Here is a 21,901-nt window from a genome sequence, read left to right as displayed (position 1 = left end):
GCGTGGAGCCCCAGATCGAGGGAGATTATCAGTCTTCCATTTCCTAATAATTGCTCCCACAGTTGATTTCTTCAGACCAAGCTGCTTACCTAGTGCAGATTCAGTCTTCCCAGCCTGGTGCAGGTCTACAATTTTGTTTCTGGTGTCCTTTGACAGCTCTTTGGTCTTGGCCATAGTGGCGTTTTGGAGTGTGACTGTTTGAGGTTGTGGACAGGTGTCTTTTATACTGATAACAAGTTCAAACAGGTGCCATTAATACAGGTAACGAGTGGAGGACAGAGGAGCCTCTTAAAGAAGAAGTTGCAGGTCTGTGAGAGCCAGAAATCTTGCTTGTTTGTAGGTGACCAAATACTTATTTTCCACCATAATTTGCAAATAAATTCATTAAAAATCCTACAATGTGATTTTCTGGATTTTCTTTTCTCAATTTGTCTTTCATAGTTGACGGTACCTATGATGAAAATTACAGGCCTCTCTATCTTTTTTAAGTAGGAGAACTTGCACAATTGGTGGCTGACTAAATACTTTTTTCCCCCACTGTATTTTATATTTGAGATTCTTCAAATAGCCACCTTTTGCCTTGATGACAGCTTTGTACATTCTTCACATTCTCTCAATCAGCTTCATGTGCTAGTCACCTGGAGGTGTGCCTTGTTAAAAGTTAATTTCTGGAATTTCTTTTCCTTCTTAATGCGTTTGAGCCAATCAGTTGTGTTGTGACAAGGTAGGGGGTATACTGAAGATAGCCCTATTTGGTAAAAGACCAAGTCCATACTATGGCAAGAACAGCTCAAAAAAGCAAAGAGAAACTACAGTCCATCATTACTTTAAGACATGAAGGTCAGTCAATACAGAACATTGAACGTTTCTTCAAGTGCAGTCACAAAAACCACCAAGCACTATGATGAAACTGGTTCTCATGAGGACCGCCACAGGAATGGAAGACCCAGAGTTACCTCTGCTGCAGAGGATAAGTTCATTAGTTACCAGCCTCAAAAAATGTAGCCCAAATAAATGCTTCACAGAGTTCAAGTCACAGACACATCTAAACATCAACTGTTCAGAGGGGACTGTGAATCAGGCCTTCATGGTCTAATTGCTGCAAAGAAACCACTACTAAAGGACACCAATAAGAAGAAGAGACCTGCTTGGGCCAAGAAACACGAGCAATGGGCATTAGAGCGGTGGAAATTTGTCCTTTGGTCTGGAGCCAAACTGGAGATTTTAGGTTCCAACCGCCGTGTCTTTGTGAGACGCGGTGTGGGTGAACGGATGATCTCCGCATGTGTAGTTCCCACCGTAAGACATGGAGGAGGTGGTGTTATGGTGTGGGGGTGCTTTGCTGGTGACACTGTCTGTGATTTATTTAGAATTCAAGGCACACTTAACCAGCATGGCTACCACATCATTCTGCAGCAATACGCCATCCCATCTGGTTTGGTGGGACTGTCATTTGTTTTTTTAACAGGACAATGACCCAACACACCTCCAGGCTGTGTAAGGACTATTTTACCAAGAAGGAGAGTGATGGAGTGCTGCATCAGATGACCTGGCCTCGACAATCCTCAACCAAATTGAGATGGTTTGGGATGAGTCGGACCGCAGAGTGAAGGAAAAGCAGACAACAAGTGCTCCACATATGTGGGAACTCCTTCAAGACTGTTGGAAAAGCATTCCAGGTGAAGCTGGTTGAGAGAATGCCAAGAGTGTGCAAAGCTGTCATCAAGGCAAAGGGTGGCTACTTTGAAGAATCTCAATTATAAAATATATTTTGATTTGTTGAACACTTCTTTGGTTACTACATGATTCCATGTGTTATTTCATAGTTTTGATGTCTTCACTGTTATTCTACAATGTAGAAAATAGTAAAAATATAGAAAAACCCTTGAATGAGTAGGTGTTCTAAAACCTTTTTGACCGGTAGTGTATAATATATTATTTCTATTTTTTGCACTGTATTGAAAATCATACAATCAGTATTTCAAAATACCCCGGTAGATGGTATACCACCCAAGCCTAGTTTGCGTTATTCCCTTGTTTCGACCCTCCACGCCGCCCTCCTCATTCAACCCCGGTGTTCCAGTTCAGGTTGCAAAATGCAAGGTACTTTGTTTGTGTTGCCCTAACAAGCTGCCCCTATGTCCAGCACCAGAGATATGGATAGATGAGGACGGCATTTGAATTTATAAAGGAGGAGTCCAATTGAGTTTTAATGAATCGCCTCTGATCTCCGTTTGTTTTCCTCCTGGCTCCCCTTTTCATTATTGCATCGTCGTTACACATGCAAATAAATTATCTCTCTCCCCCCCTTGGCAACGGATTGAGGCGCTGGCGTCCGAAGGTTGCCAGCGACCCCTGAGTGGCCGCCGTCCCCTCTCTCATGTCATGTAGATATCGTTTATCACTCGGAATTCATCAAGACCTATTGGAAAGTTTTTCACACAAGCTGTATAGATTTGAGGCTGTGGTGGGAACTGGAAAATACTTACCTTGGCAGGCCCATTCAAGCCTATTGAGGGAAGTGAAGTCACTGAACACAAAGAGACTTGACCATAGGGCCAAGACATGTTTGCATCAATTGACTCTTGTGACTAATTAACGGAACCAAAAGGTTTCACTTCAGTGATACAGTATCTATGCAACAATATTCAACACATGACGTCACATCAGACCGCCTGGTTCGATTCATTACATTTTACATTTTTGTCATTTAGCAGACGCTCTTATCCAGAGCGACTTACAGGAGCAATTAGGGTTAAGTGCCTTGCTCAAGGGCACATCGACAGATTTTTCACCTAGTCGGCTCGGGATTAGAACCAGCGACCTTTCGGTTACTGGCACTACGCTCTTAACCACTAAGCTACCTGCCACCCGATTCCAGGCTGTATCACAACCGGCCGTAATTGGGAGTCCCATAGGGCGGCTCACAATTGGCCCAGCGTCGTCCGGGTTTGGCCAATAGAATGTTATATATGTGGGGGATACAACCATCCCAGCTCTGCAGATTTTGCTGCGAAGAGTCAGAATCATTAGATCACTTGTTTTGGTACTGCCCATATGTAGCTTGTTTTTAATCGCAGGTTCAGGAATGGTTGAAGAATTACAACATTTACCTGGAGCTAACTCTGCAAATAGCACTGCTGGGGGATTTGAAAAGTCATAGTCATAATAAATCGATCAATATTATAATAATACTCTTAGCAAAACATTTTCTTTAATTTACAATCTGTATTGACTATGAGAATAGAAAGGTTCAGGAAAGGTTCATCACAGTAAAAAAATATATGGCTAATAGAAACCAAAACTGGATGGTGGGAGGGGTTGAGGGGAGCTGAAGGGTGGGGCTAAAAATAATAAAAAATAAAAAATAAACAAGATGACTAATGTAAAATATACTGTGTCCGTAAAATGTATATAGTATGTAAGTTATAAGCAGGAAGTAGAAGCCTAAGTATTGTTGTCCATTAGTTTACTCTAATTAAGGGAAGGGATGATTGGGTTAGGGGGAAAATATACAAAATATATATTTACCATAAAATACATGGGCATGAATTATTGTCAAAAATAATAATAATGAAGTGGGTACACTTTGAAAGTGGTAGTCCTTTCCGACATAGCTAGCAGACATGGTAGCATACAGTATTGTTGGTTGATAGTAGCCACATACTTATCATCACAGAGGCTTTGTGTGATGTGTTGAAACGCCCAGTCATCACCAGCAAGGCGAACCAGGGTCGAACTGTGTCCCAGGCAACAACTTTGAACTCTGCTGTTTGTGGTATACCTGCCTGTTTGTGGGTATGTGGTGTTCATGAGGACACACCACTTTTTGGAAGCGAACCACTCAATTTCGTCCCTACGTTATATCGGCATCGAACACGTCACCCTCCCTAGGAGAGGGGGTGACCTCGACAATTTATTGTTAAAATGAGAGGCTGCCTGGATCTTTAATTTAAAGACCCTTGCTCCTTCGGTCTCAACGTTGACTTTGATCTGAGGCCATTCTTGTGATTATTGTGATTTTGCTATTCATTGTAAATGTTTGTAGGCCTATGTAGCCAAATTGTATCTATTATCTTATGCTATCCATTTATGTTATATTTATATCTGTAAATTAACCAAAGATATCAAGCCACACCCAACCATTATTACAGACACCTGTGTGTGTCCTTTGAAACTATATAAACTAGTGACCCGCAGTGTTTGTCGTTATACTCTGATGAAGACAGCTTGTCTGAAACGTTTTTGGCTATTAGGTTATTCAATTATTGCATCTGAGCTCCTAGAGTGTGCGGCTCTCCTTTTCTTTTTCAAGTGTTCTACTCTGCTAGCCAGCACTCGCCTAAACAGGTGTGTGTTTATTTCGCCTCCACATGAGGACACATCAACACACTGAGAAGGTTCCTGACCTGACCTGGGCCAGTATTCACAAATTGTCTGATCTAGGATCTGTCCGAATGATATTTTATTTATTATCATCTAAAGGGCTAAATGTATCTTAGCTCAGCACTCCTACTCTGAGACACTTTATGAATACAGGCCCAGACCTGACCTGTCACATCTCAGCTGGCTAACCCATAAAAGCGTCCAAAGGCAAGTCTACAAAGATAGTAAGGCCGTAATGATAGAACACTGTCATTTTACAGCAAAATCTCAGTGCTATTCGTTAAAAGTCGAGCATAGGCTTAAATGCGATGTACAAAACCGTTATCCCATGGAGTTTTCACTGAGAAGTAATATCAAACAAAAAGCAAGGTGCAGGTACAGTACACTGTGTCCAATGTGGTGTCAGGTAGTCCAATTGCTCTAGGAGTCTTTACTTGGTAAAATATCAACCTAGTTGCGCCACTGAACCCATTGGATCCCATTTTAGTCCAGTGGTACTGTTCTGTGCCTGTCATCTCCAGATTACACCCCCTATTTGGTCTTAGTGGTGAGCCGCCCCCATCTATAGTGCCATTTAGACCCAAAGGAACACCCAAGGAGGACCCGTGGGAGATTTCATTTCACAGCTCTAGATAGGGGAGGTGTTGATGAATTGACTCACTAATCAATCACCACTGTTGCCTGCTGTTTCCAGTGTCAGCAAGCCAGCCCACGTCTCCCGTGGCACCTGTAGCTCCCAGCTCGGCCGCGGCTAGCCGCCTGGCGCGACCAATCAGCGATAGTCAGGCTGAGATACAGAAAGGTACCCGCAGCAACAGAGACGAGATGTATACGGACCTGCTTTCGCTCCTCTTCTTTCTGGTTGGGCTTCTCTCCCTTGCTCCTTCCTTTTATCAAGGCTCTGTGTCATTCCTTTAAAATCCATCGTCCACGTCCTTCTTCATCGACTTCTACTACCGTTTCTCTTCTGTCTTCCCGTCCTTCCCCTCTCTCTCCCTATTCATACAATTTCACCTTTGGCTTTGAGCTGCGAATGATGCGATTACCTTGACGGTGGTCTCCGGTTCGTAACAGCTGAGGTTAGGCTACTGGCAACTAATTCTGACGGTTGTCTGCATTTCTCCCATAGCTGGTTATAGGGGACCTCTTCTTGTTTCAACATTTCACAAACGCACACTTGCTAGGACCAACCAAGCCTTACACAGCTTCACCTGAGTTTTAATCAGCATCCCAGCTTAACTCCTGTATCCTCCTTGCATCACTGGGCTCCCATAGTTCCTTGCAGGTTGTCTTTGCCTCCCTCAAACTGAAAAAATCTCCCCTTCTACTCTAAATGAAACTCCTTGCAGTTGCTTATCCCTAATTTCTTTCCCTGAAGGTGAACGTATATACTTTGTGTAGTATTTCACCTGTAGATGATAATCGTTAAAGTATCATAGTCAGCATCTAACTTTGACTCAGTGTTTCCATGTTCCAGTCTGACTGGAAATTATATATCAATCCTATGATTGATTCACCAGTCTCACATCTACATTGTATATTCTCTAACACTTTATGATATCTTACCAGAGCTCCCAGCTAACAGATACAGCCTCTCTCAACATTCATGACAGTCGCCTTTCTCTTCAGGCACTATGCAAGGGCAGCCACAGAGCGGGCCGGTGGTCCTGGCAGACGACCTGAAGAACCCGGCCATGGAGAAACTGGACCTAGTGAGGAAGTGGAGCATCAACACGTACAAAGTAATACTTACCACCAGCACCTGCACTCACACATTCTCAACATTGTTTTTTCACACCTCTATCTCCTTAGTCCCTCCCTCCTCTCACAATCCATTTCCGACTTAGCAGGTAGACTACCCCTTTTCCTTTCATTGTTCAACCTGGCTGGCATCTGCAGCTGGCATCGCAACAGACACACACAGCATTTCATAGCCATAGTTGGATTGGTGAGCTACCTATGATCTCATCTGTCCATAATTCCCCATTGTGCTGTGAATGTTTACTGATGGCTCCCCTGCTTTATTGTACACTCACAAAAGAATAAGACAAAAGGGTTGCTGTAGAACATCTGATGCAGCCAAACTGTTTCTCAGTGATACTACACGACACTACATACTTTTAATATCCATTAAAGATATTGCCTTGAATGTGATCACAACTTTAGATAACCTTTAAATAAAATCTGTCTGCTCCCAGAGGCTTTAGCTCAGAGGGCTAACATGGTCTTGAGACATGTCGATGACCTGTGTTTGGTACCTGGGGTTGGTTACACTAGGATCCTAACTATGCTAATGTTAACTTGTTCTCAACCGAACATCAGATACACTAGAATGCTAATGATGTTAGCGCTAACTTGTTTGAAACCCAAGGTCAGCTACTCTTGGATGCTAACTATGCTAACACTAAGTTGTTCGAAACCCCAGGTCAGTTACACTGGGATAATATATGCTAACACTAACTTTTTTGAAACGGTCAGTTACTCTCGAATTCTAACAATGCTAAATCGTTCCATTTCTTTGGTCTGTTACACTAGGAATGCTAACGCTTCTCTCCCCGCAGTGCACCAGGCAGATCTTGTCAGAGAAGCTGGGCCGTGGCTCACGGACGGTGGACCTGGAGCTGGAGGGGCAGATCGAAGTGCTGCGTGACAACAAGCGCAAGTACGAGCACGTGGTCAAGCTGACCCAGACACTGGCCAACCAGCTCACCCAGATGATGCAGACTCAGCGGCAACTGGGCGACGCCTTCGCTGACCTCGGCCTTAAGTCGCCGGAGCTTCATGTGAGTCAGCCACTCGGTTTTGACCTTTGACCTAAACGAGCAACCTGAAGCTCGTTTAGTTTAAACTAATTAGTGATACAGGATAATTTTTTTCTTCATGCCCGTAATGTTAATGTAAGTTTAGGATTGGGGGTAAAGTAACTTCATCCTAGATCTGTGGTTTTGGGCAACTTCTACCTTGTAAGAATGGCCATTTCTGGTTCTGGTTCTTTCTCAATACTCTGAAATGACTTCCTTTCTTCATCCAGATGAAGTACTCCTAAGTGGCGCAGTGTACTCCTGAGTGGTGCAGTGGTCTAAGGCACTGCATCGCAGTGCTAACTGTGCCACTAGAGATCCTGGTTCGAATCCAGGCTCTGTTGCAGCCGGCCGCGACCGGGAGACTCATGGGCGGTGCACAATTGGCCCAGCGTCGTCCAGGGTAGGGGAGGGAATGGCCGGCAGGGATGTAGCTCAGTTAATAGAGCATGGCGTTTGCAACGCCAGGGTTGTGGGTTCGATTCCCACGGGGGGCAAGTATAAAAAATAAAAAATAATATGTATTCACTAACTGTAAGTCGCTCTGGATAAGAGCGTCTGCTAAATGACTAAAATGTAAATGTAAAATGTAACACACACACACACACACTATATACTGTACGCTCACACACACACACATGCATATTGTCGCTACACACACTCACACATAAACACACTTTCACTCTCCTCACATACACTGCTGCTACTCTGTTTATTATCTATCCTGATAAGGGGTTGGAACCTAAATTATTTCCCAATCGTTTCGTTCTGTAGAGAACCATTATTTTTTTTGTTCCACTGTTCTGACCAGCAAAATTAAGTTCTGAACCGGACGAACCCCAAAGAAGTAATGGTTTATATCGTTTATTTTTGTAACTTTTTAAACCTCTGAAATCATTATTGTTTTACATTTTGCTCTACATTAAATTACTTCACCAATGGATAGAGCATCTTGCTATGGTGCGGGCAAGCTACAGTGGGGAAAAAAAGTATTTAGTCAGCCACCAATTGTGCAAGTTCTCCCACTTAAAAAGATGAGAGAGGCCTGTAATTTTCATCATAGGTACACATCAACTATGACAGACAAATTGAGAGAGAAAAAATCCAGAAAATCACATTGTAAGATTTTTAATGAATTTATTTGCAAATGATGGTGGAAAATAAGTATTTCGTCACCTACAAACAAGCAAGATTTCTGGCTCTCACAGACCTGTAACTTCTTCTTTAAGAGGCTCCTCCGTCCTCCACTCGTTACCTGTATTAATGGCACCTGTTTGAACTTGTTATCAGTATAAAAGACACCTGTCCACAACCTCAAACAGTCACACTCCAAACTCCACTATGGCCAAGACCAAAGAGTTACATTCATCTCTAGGAGACAGAATGCGTCTCCTTCCTGAGCGGTATGACGGCTGCATGGTCCCATGGTGTTTATACTAGCGTACTATTGTTTGTAGAGATGAACGTGGTACCTTCAGGCATTTGGAAATTGCTCCCAAGGATGAACCAGACTTGTGGAGGTCTACATTTATTTTTCTGAGGTCTTGGCTGATTTCATTTGATTTTCCCATGATGTCAAGCAAAATGGCACTGAGTTTGAAGGTAGGCCTTGAAATACTTCCACAGGTACACCTTCAATATACTCAGATGATGTAAATTTGCCCGTCAGAAGCTTCTAAAGCCATGACATCATTTTCTGGAATTTTCCAAGCTGTTTAAAGGCACAGTCAACTTAGTGTATGTAAACTTCTGACCCACTGGAATTGTGATACAGTGAATTATAAGTGAAATAATCTGTCTGTAAACAATTGTTGGAAAAATTACTTGCGTCATGAACAAAGTAGATGTCCTAACCGACTTGTCAAAACTATAGTTTGTTAACAAGAAATTTGTGGAGTGGTTGAAAAACAAGTTTTAATGACTCCAACCTAAGTGTATGTAAACTTCCGACTTCAACAGTACATGTAGGTAGGGATAAAAGTGACTAGGCAATCAGGATCAGGGGTTGGAACCAGTTCAGGGAACAGAACTGAAAATTATCATCAGACATTTTGAGGAATAGAACCAGAACCAGAACCAGAACCGAGAACAAACGTGATCAGTTTTTTTTAAGCACGGGAACCGGTTAATAATGTTATTTTACGCCCTCACTATCACTCAAACTTATTCCAGTGTCTGCCTGCCCGCCAGCTGAAAATCTTTGCCAGTGTGTTTGTAGGCTACCTTACCCTCCCTCCGAAGCATGCAGTCTACTGTAGCTACCGACTTTACAGGAGTGATTCAAAAATTAGGGAGATGGATTTTTTAATTAGAGAACAATGGATTAACTTTTTCAATTCTGGTTAAGGATACTATAGATATCACATTTTACATTTACATTATTTTTAATTCTGGTGCCGCTCTACACACACAAACTTGTTAGCTAGCTCTGGTCTGCACTCAAACTCTAGGCGGCATTATGTGTAACGTAATGGAACTGAGTGTCATGATCAAGGGCTAGCTCTGGTCCTATGTTTGTTAAGCCAACTCTGAAGTTCAAAGACATTCAAAGTTTCTTCAAAGAAGCCACTCCTTCGTAGGTATAATACTGTGAGCCTAATTCAGATCATGCATGTCATAACATGCTCAGCGCTTCATACCCAGCGCTCTCCTCACCCGCAAAATGTATGTCGCAGCCTACACTACACTTGTCTGTCCAATGCATGTACTTACAGTGGGGAAAAAAAGTATTTAGTCAGCCACCAATTGTGCAAGTTCTCCCACTTAAAAAGATGAGAGAGACCTGTAATTTTCATCATAGGTACATGTCAACTATGACAGACAAATCACATTGTAGGATTTTTAATGAATTTATTTGCAAATTATGGTGGAAAATAAGTATTTGGTCAATAACAAAAGTTTCTCAATACTTTGTTATATACCCTTTGTTGGCAATGACACAGGTCAAATGTTTTCTGTAAGTCTTCACAAGGTTTTCACACACTGTTGCTGGTATTTTGGCCCATTCCTCCATGCAGATCTCCTCTAGAGCAGTGATGTTTTGGGGCTGTTGCTGGGCAACACGGACTTTCAACTTCCTCCAGAGATTTTCTATGGGGTTGAGATCTGGAGACTGGCTAGGCCACTCCAGGACCTTGAAATGCTTCTTACGAAGCCACTCCTTCGTTGCTCGGGAGGTTTGTTTGGGATCATTGTCATGCTGAAAGACCCAGCCACGTTTCATCTTCAATGCCCTTGCTGATGGAAGGAGGTTTTCACTCAAAATCTCACGATACATGGCCCCATTCATTCTTTCCTTTACACGGATCAGTCGTCCTGGTCCCTTTGCAGAAAAACAGCCCCAAAGCATGATGTTTCCACCCCCATGCTTCACAGTAGGTATGGTGTTCTTTGGATGCAACTCAGCATTCTTTGTCCTCCAAACACGACGAGTTGAGTTTTTACCAAAAAGTTATATTTTGGTTTCATCTGACCATATGACATTCTCCCAATCCTCTTTTAGATCATCCAAATGCACTCTAGCAAACTTCAGACGGGCCTGGACATGTACTGGCTTAAGCAGGGGGACATGTCTGGCACTGCAGGATTTGAGTCCCTGGCGGCGTAGTGTGTTACTGATGGTAGGCTTTGTTACTTTGGTCCCAGCTCTCTGCAGGTCATTCACTAGGTCCCCCCGTGTGGTTCTGGGATTTTTGCTCACCGTTCTTGTGATCATTTTGACCCCACGGGGTGAGATCTTGCGTGGAGCCCCAGATCGAGGGAGATTATCAGTGGTCTTGTATTTCTTCCATTTCCTAATAATTGCTCCCACTGTTGATTTCTTCAAACCAAGCTGCTTACCTATTGCAGATTCAGTCTTCCCAGCCTGGTGCAGGTCTACAATTTTGTTTCTGGTGTCCTTTGACAGCTATTTGGTCTTGGCCATAGTGGAGTTTGTAGTGTGACTGTTTGAGCTTGTGGACAGGTGTCTTTTATACTGATAACAAGTTCAAACAGGTGCCATTAATACAGGTAACGAGTGGAGGACAGAGGAGCCTCTTAAAGAAGTTGTTACAGGTCTGTGAGAGCCAGAAATCTTGCTTGTTTGTAGGTGACCAAATACTTATTTTCCACCATAATTTGCAAATAAATTCATAAAAAATCCTACAATGTGATTTTCTGGATTTTTTTCTCTCAATTTGTCTGTCATAGTTGACGTGTACCTATGATGAAAATTACAGGCCTCATCTTTTTAAGTGGGAGAACTTGCACAATTGGTGGCTGACTAAATACTTTTTTTCCCCACTGTACATGTAGGTAGAGTTATTCAAGTGACTATGCATAGATAATAAACAGAGTAGCAGGGGGGAGAGGGGAGGGGGGAGGGGGCAAATGCAAATAGTCTGGGTAGCCATTTGATTAGATGTTCAGGAGTCTTATGGCTTGGGGGTAGAAGCTGTTTAGAAGCCTCTTGAACCTAGACTTGGCGCTCCGGTACCGCTTGCCATGCGATAGCAGAGAGAACAGTCTATGACTAGGGTGGCTGGAGTCTTTGACAATATTTAGGGCCTTCCTCTGACAACGCCTGGTATAGAGGTCCTGGATAGCAGGAAGCTTGGCCCCAGTGATGTACTGGGCCGTACGCACTACCTTTGTGGTGCCTTGCGGTCGGAGGCCGAGCAGTTGCCATACCAGGCAGTGATGCAACCAGTCAGGATGCTCTCAATGGTGCAGTTGTAGAACCTTTTGAGGATCTGAGGACCCATGCCAAATCTTTTCAGTCTCCTTAGGGGGAATAGCTTTTGTCGTGCCCTCTTCACGACTGTCCTGGTGTGCTTGGACCATGTTAGTTTGTTGGTGATGTGGACACCAAGGAACTTGAAGCTCTCAACCTTCTCCACTACAGCCCAGTCGATGAGAATGGGGGCGTGCTCGGTCCTCTTCTTTTTCCTGTAGTCCACAATCATCTCAAGTACTCAGCATATGTGGGAAAATAACACATATGGAATCATGTAGTAACCCAAAAAGTGTTAAACAAACCAAAATATATTTGAGATTCTTCAAATAGCCACCCTTTGCCTTGATGACAGATTTGCACACTCTTGGCATTCTCTCAACCAGCTTCACCTGGAATGCTTTTCCAACCGTCTTGAAGGAGTTCCCACATGCTTAGCACTTGTTGGCTGCTTTTCCTTCACTCTGCGGTCCGACTCATCCCAAACTGTCTCAATTGGGTTGAGGTCGGGGATTGTGGAGGCCAGGTCATCTGATGCAGAACTCCATCACTGTCCTTGTTGGTAAAATAGCCCTTACACAGCCTGGAGGTGTGTTGGGTCATTGTCCTGTTGAAAAACAAATGATAGTCCCGCTAAGCGCAAACCAGATGGGATGGCGTATTGCTGCAGAATGCTGTGGTAGCCATGCTGGTTAAGTGTGCCTTGAATTCTAAATAAATCACAGACAGTGTCACCAGCAAAGCACCCCGACACCATAACACCACCACCTCCATGTTTTACGGTGGGAACTACACATGCGGAGATCATCCGTTCACCCACACCGCGTCTCACAAAGACACAGCGGTTGGAACCTAAAATCTCCAATTTGGACTCCAGACCAAAGGACAAATTTCCACTGCTCTAATGCCCATTGCTCGTGTTTCTTGGCCCAAGCAGGTCTCTTCTTCTTATTGGTGTCCTTTAGTAGTGGTTTCTTTGCAGCAATTTGACCATGAAGGCCTGATTCACAGTCCCCTCTGAACAGTTGATGTTAAGATGTGTCTGTGACTTGAACTCTGTGAAGCATTTATTTGGGCTACATTTTTTGAGGCTGGTAACTAATGAACTTATCCTCTGCAGCAGAGGTAACTCTGGGTCTTCCATTCCTGTGGCGGTCCTCATGAGAACCAGTTTCATCATAGTGCTTGATGGTTTTTGTGACTGCACTTGAAGAAACTTTCAAAGTTCTTGAAATGTTCTGTATTGACTGACCTTCATGCCTTAAAGTAATGATGGACTGTAGTTTCTCTTTGCTTATTTGAGCTGTTCTTGCCATAATATGGACTTGGTCTTTTACCAAATAGGGCTATCTTCTGTATACCACCCTACCTTGTCACAACACAGCTGATTGGCTCAAACGCATTAAGAAGGAAAGACATTCCACAAATTAACTTTTAACAAGGCACACCTGTTAATTGAAATGCATTCCAGGTGACTACCTCATGAAGCTGGTTGAGAGAATGCCAATAGTGTGCAAAGCTGTCATCAAGGCAAAGGGTGGCTATTTGAAGAATCTCAAATATAAAATATATTTTGTTTTGTTTAACCCTTTTTTTGGTTACTACATGATTCCATATGTGTTCTTTCATAGTTTTGATGTCTTCACTATTATTCTACAATGTAAAAAATAGTTTAAAAAAGAATGATCCTTGAATGAGTAGGTGTGTCCAAACTTTTGACTGGTAGTGTATGTAATTAAGTCCTCACTCTAAAAATAATTTGCCCATGACATTGAGGGGTCACTCAATATCCATTAATCTCGTATTTTAGGAAAGTAGAATTTTGATCATATTCAACGATAATGTGCTTGCACAGATAATACTATTCTATGGTATTTCATATCTTATTGAATTGTCTAAAAAGTGTGTGATGTAATCTTGTCTTTCAGGAGGAGTTTGGCTACAATGCTGACACTCAAAAACTCTTGTCCAAAAATGGGGAGACCCTAATGGGGTCGATCAACTTTTTCATCGCCAGCGTGAACACACTGGTGGACAAAACAATTGAGGACACTATGATTAACATCAAACAGTATGAAACTGCCAGGTAATGAGAATATCAGTTTAAATTAGTTTACTGTTACTTGTTGACTGACTTACATCCTCTTATTGAACATTTTGAGGGCATATGTTTTTCCTAGTCATTTTCTGAAATTGACTCAGTTTAGGAAATTGCCATGTCCAGTTTTTTGTTTGTATTTATTATGGATCCCCATTAGCAGCACCTACACTTCCTGGGGTCCAGCAAAATTAAGGCAGTTTATACAATTTTAAAAACATTACAATACTTTCACAGATTTGTGTGCCCTCAGGCCCCTACTCCACCACTACCACATATCCACAGTACAAAATGTGTATAGTGCATATGTAATCGTGTGTGTATGCATATGTCTGTGCCTATGTTTGTGTTGCTTCACAGTCCCCGCTTTTTCATAAGGTGTATTTTTGTCTTTTTAAAATCTAATTTTACTGCTTGCATCAGTTACTTGATGTGGAATAGAGTTCCATGTAGTCATGGCTCTATGTAGTACTGTGCGCCTCCCATAGTCTGTTCTGGACTTGGGGACTGTGAAGAAACCTCTGGTGGCATGTCTTGTGGGGTATGCATGGGTGTCCGAGCTGTGTGCCAGTAGTTCAAACAGACAGCTTGGTGCATTCAACATGTCAATACCTCTCACAAGTAGTGATGAAGTCAGTCTCGCCTCCACTTTGAGCCAGGAGAGATTGACATGCATATTATTAATGTTAGCCCTCTGTGTACATCCAAGGGCCAGCCGTGCTACCCGGTTCTGAGCCAATTGCAATTTTCCTATGTCCCTTTTTGTGGCACCTGAACACACGACTGAACAGTAGTCCAGGTGCGACAAAACTAGGGCCTGTAGGACCTGCCTTGTTGATAGTGCTGTTTAGAAGGTAGAGCAGCTCTTTATTATGGACAGACTTCTCCCAATCTTAGCTACTCTTGTATCAATATGTTTTGACCATGACAGTTTACAATCCAACTTTCTCAATTTCCACATTATTTATTACAAGATTTAGTTGACGTTTTGGGGAGGTATCATCAACGTTTTGTAGGATTTTGTTTGACTGTTTGTCGTGTTACTATCCCTAACTTGGTCCCAGATCTGTTTGTGCTGTATAACCAACTCCTCTGGTCATTGTCTGGCAAGACGATGACCATAGGAGTTGGGCAGACTGCTGTAGTACCTGAAGTATGTAAGTTAAAATAATTGTATGTAGTTGACCTCCGTCTGCTCTTTGACGCCCACTGTAGGGTTGAATATGACGCGTACCGCACAGACCTGGAGGAATTGAACCTGGGCCCGCGGGATGCCACCACGCTTCCCAAGATAGAACACTCCCAGCAGCAGTTCCAGATCCACCGCGAGAAGTACGAGAAGATGCGCAACGATGTCTCCGCTCAAGCTCAAATTCCTGGAAGAGAACAAGGTACTTCAGAAGCTAGTTTTAGCTGCCATGTCAGGAGTAGGCTTAGTCTTTTTTTTTGCGTCAAGGGCTAGTACAGAATACATGTGACCAGATTTTGCGTCTTTACTAGGATGTAATTGACTTGTAGGGCTTGTAGGGCTGGGCGATATGGCCTTTTTTACTTATGCGCGATTTTTTAAATAAGCATTGTTGTACGATTAAAGGTCAAATACACTGGATTTCAAACAGTCAGCAATAATCTAATGAATTCAGGGCTTGTGAAGTTATACCTAGGATAAATATAAGACTTCCACAACCATAAGACCCACTAATAATGTAAGGATTTTATCAAAATAGTTTAACCTGCTTTTCTTTGTTGCTATAATCACTGACTAAACAGCTGGTAGAGCAGACTGACTAAAATGCTGCCAATGGTACGCCAATGCCCCGCGCGACAAACTGAATCAATGGGCATTCCAGAATCAATGGGCATTGATACTCTCGTTTTAGTAGTGTCTGCTCTGCACACAATTTGAGTAGTTGAGACATGAAAAGGATATCGTTAGAAAAGTTAACTTCTCCTCTGTTATAGTAAAACAATGTCTCAATGTGTTTTGGTGTCCATATGACCAATTCTGTTGGACCAAACCTCAAATGCAAATAGCAAGTTGAAACTGCGTGTCAGAGAGGAAGAAGTAATCTCTCAACTTTGTTGGTGTGAGAGGCAGGGGCGGGGCTTGGTGTGTGTGTGTGTGTAAACCATAGAGGAAGAGGCGAAGCAAGAGGTTTCACTCTTGCTAAAATCGGTCAAAAATAAGGCCAATGTGTTTCTATGGGCTCTGGTGCACAGAGGAGCGAAAGAGACGAGGCCAAAAATACAACACGAGAACAAGTAGACATAAACGCTCATAAAAACAAAAAAGAACAAAACCTTGATTCTTCCAATACAGGCATTTGGAATATCGCGCAAAAACATAATTTCAAATTAATTAGATATATCGCCCAGCCCTATTGTCTTGGAACCTTTGCTGCCAACTAGGGTAACCGGGATCCCGGGACTGTCCCGGGAACACTTCACAAAAAAATGTAATGGCAAGACCCGGGAAATTACAACATCTTTCCCCAATGTCAAACGAATGCAATTCCACAAAATACACAACATGCGCAGCAGCAGATTAGCAAAAAATTAAATAGCACATTATCCAAACAGGTTGTCGCATGGAAGCCTTCTTTAGCCTAGCGTATTTACTTCACACAAAGTCGCCATGAATTCAAAGCACGCATAATTGACACTGCCGGACTACAGACAGTCACAAATTGTATAGGTATATGCACAGTTCACTACATAGGCATCTCTGTCACAGACAATGAAGTCTGTTAACAATTCAGAGAGGCATGAGGGAAAATTCTATCTTCTCCTATTCTAGAGCCTAGGCTATTTTCCTATCCAGTCCCAACCCCACTGAAACCCAAAATCCTGACTCCTGTCTCACATGAAAATTCTTAACTTTATTCTGTAATTCATGGGTTGCATTATTAAAGCACGTCTCTCGCTTATGCATGTCAAAATACCGCTATAACATTTCCCCCGCTTCTCTGCGCTGTCTCGTACTTGCTGCCTATATGAGAGCTTCGGTAGAGAATGTGTGATCAGCAAACAGTATGTGAGTAGATATGGACATTTTTTAAACAGAGTTGGTCCCTGTTAAGATGCCTTGATATTGAAACAATTTCCACTCTTCATCTCCCCGTTATTCATGAGCTGATCTGCTATCTGTATAATCAACTCGATTTTGCCAAATGAGATATTCTGTCATTCGTTGAAGGTAGTTATCTAGCAAGCTTAGCGGCTTTGGTCATTTTATTTTTGTTTGACTGCCGTTACAAAGTTTGTATGATTCGATAACGCTGTACTCGGGGTGCGTCCTGAGCGCGTTCTGTGTCGAGATAGTGGCGCAGCCAAGCCGACAAAGTGACGCAGCGCCCCTCTATTTGGGGAGAACACTGGCATAGTGACCATATCTTGGTTTTAAATGCTTTAAGTGGGCACTTAAGATATTTGCGGTATTTCCTGTGATTCTTGGGATAAATATGAATTATTCCCACTATTGAAACTTGGTAGATTTTCAGGAAAATAATCATCATTACATCATGTAACATAGTAAATGTAAATCCTGGACACTCAAATTACTATTATGTTACATTTGGTATGGTTAAAAAAGACTGATGGTTACTTAAGCAAAAACGAACATAGAGTGGTTGGACGGGTGGGCGTATAAAGCGAATGTCTAGCAACCCAAAGGTTACGAGTTCAAATATCATCACGGACGACTTTAGCATATTGGCTAATGAGCAACTTTTCTAAATGTTTAACATATAGTACGTTTAGAAAATTCTTAACATATAGGAAATGGGTGGTAGACATCCACAAATTAGTACATACCATACTAAACATAACATATCATATTAAATGGAGTGTCCCGGAATTACCTACAGAATAATATGAAATGCTCTGAGACCAGGTTGGCCAAATATAAAACTGACCAGTGTTGCTGTTTGAAAAGTCTGCTGGGATATTTGCTAAAGCAAAACAAACTGGTCCATTACACAGTTCTTCAACAGGCATTAAATGCGAGTATGTGTTTGTTTACTCTGGTGTGAGTGCTCATGTCCTCCTCCTGTTCTTCCTCCTCTTTCTCCTCCCCCTCTCCCAGGTGAAAGTGTTGCACAACCAGTTGATCCTCTTCCACAATGCAATCGCGGCGTACTATGCAGGAAACCAGCAGCAGCTGGATCAGACGCTCAAGGAGTTCCACATCAAGTTGAAAATGCCCGGTGGCGACACGCCATCTTGGCTGGAGGAGCACTAATCAACCGACCCACCCCTCCCAAAAAATCCACAGTGGTTTGGTCTGGAGAGACTCCAGAATGATCATGAAACAACAGGAAACGCTCTCCTCTCCCTCTCTGCCTCTGTTCCCTGCACTCTTCTTCAGGATTGTAAAACTTTTTAGGCAAAGCGAAACTAAGACGAATAAATAATAAAAAAACAAAGAAATATTTATCAATCTCTTGGTCGATAAACTGTCAGTTCTGTTTTCTACTATGCTCTTGTTCTTCCTGTACAAGGAAATCCATTGACCTCTGTTTCTCTCGTTCTCTGCTTTTTTACTTGGAACTGCTGCAATTCTTTTCGAATCATGGGAAATTCACTTTTTAGGGTTGATTTGACAAATCTAGTGAGAAGCACGGAGATGTTAAATACATTTTGGAAAGTGTAAAAGGCCTTTTACTCCAGCTTATGAATGTTGCATCTCGACACCTCAGAGACGTTTTGGGACAAAATGGCCGTTGTGTTCTTGGCTACATCCAGTTGGTTAACTTATCTCCACTTTTTGTAAAAGTCTGGCCACCCATTGATGAAGTAACACTAATGATAGGCATCATTACATTTACAAGATGCATCATAAGCTTGACGTTACACCTGTTATACCCAGTGTAAGACTGTAGGAAATGGATTACCGCCTTCTTGGAATTCTATACGGTAGATTAGATGGTTGGTTTTCAGTCATTGCATTATACTTTAATGAATAGCACCGCTGACCATTTATAACAAGCATCAATGTCATGTTTATGGTGCTATTATGTTGCAATAATGGTGTGCAAGTAGTGTTAACCATTTGTGTTTGTCTTCAATCATGGGTATATGATTAATTATTTAATTGAAAATGTGTAATTCTAGAGAAATTGAAGGACCAGCCTTACCACATGAATTTGATGTGCCTTGTTTTATGTCTGTACAACTCTCTCGCTCAGTCTGGTGTTTCAACTAAACACAAACCCCTCACACTGCCAGCTTCAGGATCACATAGTGGTAGATGGATAGATAAAGAATGGACCAAACATACCTACATCACATACACTCCATACCAACATAAACCCCCTCAATTATCCTATTTCACTATTACCTCACCATGTGAATAGAATCGTTTTTGCTGCATTTGAGAAGGGGGGTAAATACGAGTCAACAGCTAGCGATTTAGCTGCTAATTAGCGAGTGAGACGTATCTGCTTTAAAACTATCCTATAAGCTATGCGAGAATGTAAATGTTTGCATTTTAGAATCAGAGCAACAAAAGTTCAGTCTTGGAATTGTACAACGACAATCTCTATGCTAGATAACGGCACAAACAGCACATTGTTTACAATGTGACATTATTTTACATTACATTATAGTGAAATAGGGTGATTCCCTTGACTTTCCAATTGCAGTCACTTTTTAAAAAGTTTTCTTCCTCCTCTCAAATATATTATACCACAAATGTATGTACTATGAGACTAATGACAAAAACCCTTGTAAGAACTGTGTATTTGAGATTAAACCTAAATTAAGTGGACTTGAAAAACTTTGTACATAGGAAAGACCAGCATCCTCTGCCTGAGCTGCTAACCTTTTGAATAGTTATTTTCTGAATATTATAGTTATTTCCTTCGAGAAGGCCAACTGGTATTCTATCCAGCTGTCTTTTCCTAACGGACAAAATATGGCATGGGATGTCATAATAACGTCATTCTGGTTGTAAACTGTTTTTCTGGTTGTTGAAATGTCAGATAACCAGATGACAACCAGGTGAAGACATCTTTTTCATGACGCCATATTTTGGTTATCTGGTAAAATGACATCTAATCACCTTTCCTTTAGAACTAGACCATAATGTTCACAAAAGACGTCTTAATGATGTTATTGCAACCACTTTTGCCCAATGGGGTTCCTCTGTCTTCTATATGTACCTACAGTACCGTTCCTGCTGTACATCAGCTTGTATGTGTTGTACATCAATCTGTTGTTCAATGACATGATGTAAGCATAGATAAATATATATATTTGTAATTTCCTCTTTTACCTTAGATATAGGGTATATGAATGAAGCGATGGGGCATTTTTCTCATGCTGATTAACAGATGTTGAGACCAAAAACAGGTTTCTGAATGTTGTGTAACATCTTTTGGGGAAAAATAAAATGTTTTCTTCATAAATGGCTCCTTTGGTGTTTTGTTTTCCAATAATTGAGTGTGAGCATTTTACATTTTCACAATGTCATTGCATTTGGTGCCTTTGTTGTATGATTTGTGTGTGTATACATTTAGCTGATTTAGCCTCACTGAGTGGGATATTTTTGCTTTTTTTGGAGCAGTTCCAGTGCATCATCTCCTTTGAGTTGAAGCTTTTCCAAGTGGAAAGCGTTTATTTTATAATTACCTACCTGCAACACCCAAAAGTCTTAAGCGTCACAGGATCTAGCTGATTTGTTAAAAACCAGAATGGATGTGAAGTTTAACGTCTGTCTTCTCAAAGCCATTACAAATGTAAAAGCATGTGCTTGTGGATGTCAAGGTGACGTGTATGCGGGAAACGAAGTCAAGCGCAGGACACCGAACTACTGGCAGAACGTACTTTACTCAACACAGTAAAGAAAGTACAAAACAAAACTCCAAACAGGGAGGAACAATAAACGCATACAACCAGCACTGCCGACCTAACGGAAAACAATCACACACAATAACATTTTTTGTCATTTAGCAGACACTCTTATCCAGAGCGACTTACAGTTAGTGAACACATTTTTTATATACTGGCCCCCCATGGGAATCGAACCCACAACCCTGGCGTTGCAAACGCCATGCTCTATCAATTGAGCTACATCCCTGCCGGCCATTCCCTCCCCTACCCTGGGCCAATTGTGCGCCGCCCCATGGGTCTACCGGTCGCAGCCGGCTGCGACTGGATTCGAACCAGGATCTCTAGTGGCACAGTTTGCACTGCGATGCAGTGCCTTAGACCACTGCGCCACTCAGGAGTACAATAACCAATGAGAGACAGGGGGTTATAAAGGGAATACAATATAACATAATGTGAAACAGTTGAAAACAATCAGGACAAACTAGACAAACACCGAAACATAGATCGGTGGCAGCTAGTACTCCGGGGATGACGAAAGCCGAAGCCTGCCCGAGCAAGGAGGAGGGGCAGCCTCGGCTGATTCCGTGACAGTGGAACTGATTTGTCAGTGCTTAATAAATTGCTGTCGCTCTGCAATTTGTCAGAAATTCAACTTTGCTGGCTCCTGGTCAGTTTTCAAATATTTCATTCCTCAGATTCTATTGTTTGTCATATTTATGATTGTACAATTCAAAGCCTAACAGTTTTAAACAGTCAATTTGTGGTCATCAGACATTAACAGTGTAAGTGCTCACTCACAGCATCTATTATTCATAAGCATAGACTCTTTGTGTCTGTATGGTATCATATGTTCTTATGTTTGCCTGGATGATATGTTACTGTAATATAGAATGATCTGTACTGTAATATATAATGATCTGTTCTGTATACACGTTTGGCATGTAAAACACCTGCATAAAGTAATGTGTGCCTCGAGGTGTGACACATAAAACTTAAGTATATCCTAGCTCATCCCAGGCCTAAACACACTAACAACAACAGTAACCATAAAATCCAGGCAGCATAAAACAA

General features: G+C 42.0%; 1 protein-coding gene across 1 annotated transcript in view; it reads left to right on the top strand.

The window, feature by feature from the left end:
- The window catches only part of LOC123484156 (arfaptin-1-like), a 28,502-nt gene extending 10,069 nt beyond the window's left edge, over positions 1 to 18,433 (top strand). Inside the window, 7 exon segments of the mRNA XM_045214165.1 lie at positions 5,081 to 5,188; positions 6,016 to 6,128; positions 6,948 to 7,169; positions 13,830 to 13,987; positions 15,215 to 15,359; positions 15,361 to 15,390; positions 18,084 to 18,433. Coding sequence (XP_045070100.1) covers positions 5,081 to 5,188; positions 6,016 to 6,128; positions 6,948 to 7,169; positions 13,830 to 13,987; positions 15,215 to 15,359; positions 15,361 to 15,390; positions 18,084 to 18,239 — 932 coding nt within the window. The 3' untranslated portion in view covers positions 18,240 to 18,433.
- The last annotated feature ends 3,468 nt before the right edge of the window (positions 18,434 to 21,901 follow it).

This window comes from Coregonus clupeaformis, unplaced genomic scaffold (genome assembly GCF_020615455.1).
Source record: "Coregonus clupeaformis isolate EN_2021a unplaced genomic scaffold, ASM2061545v1 scaf0206, whole genome shotgun sequence".
In the NCBI taxonomy this organism is placed as follows: Eukaryota; Metazoa; Chordata; class Actinopteri; order Salmoniformes; family Salmonidae; genus Coregonus; species Coregonus clupeaformis.
This window is presented reverse-complemented; position numbering and strand designations above follow the sequence as displayed.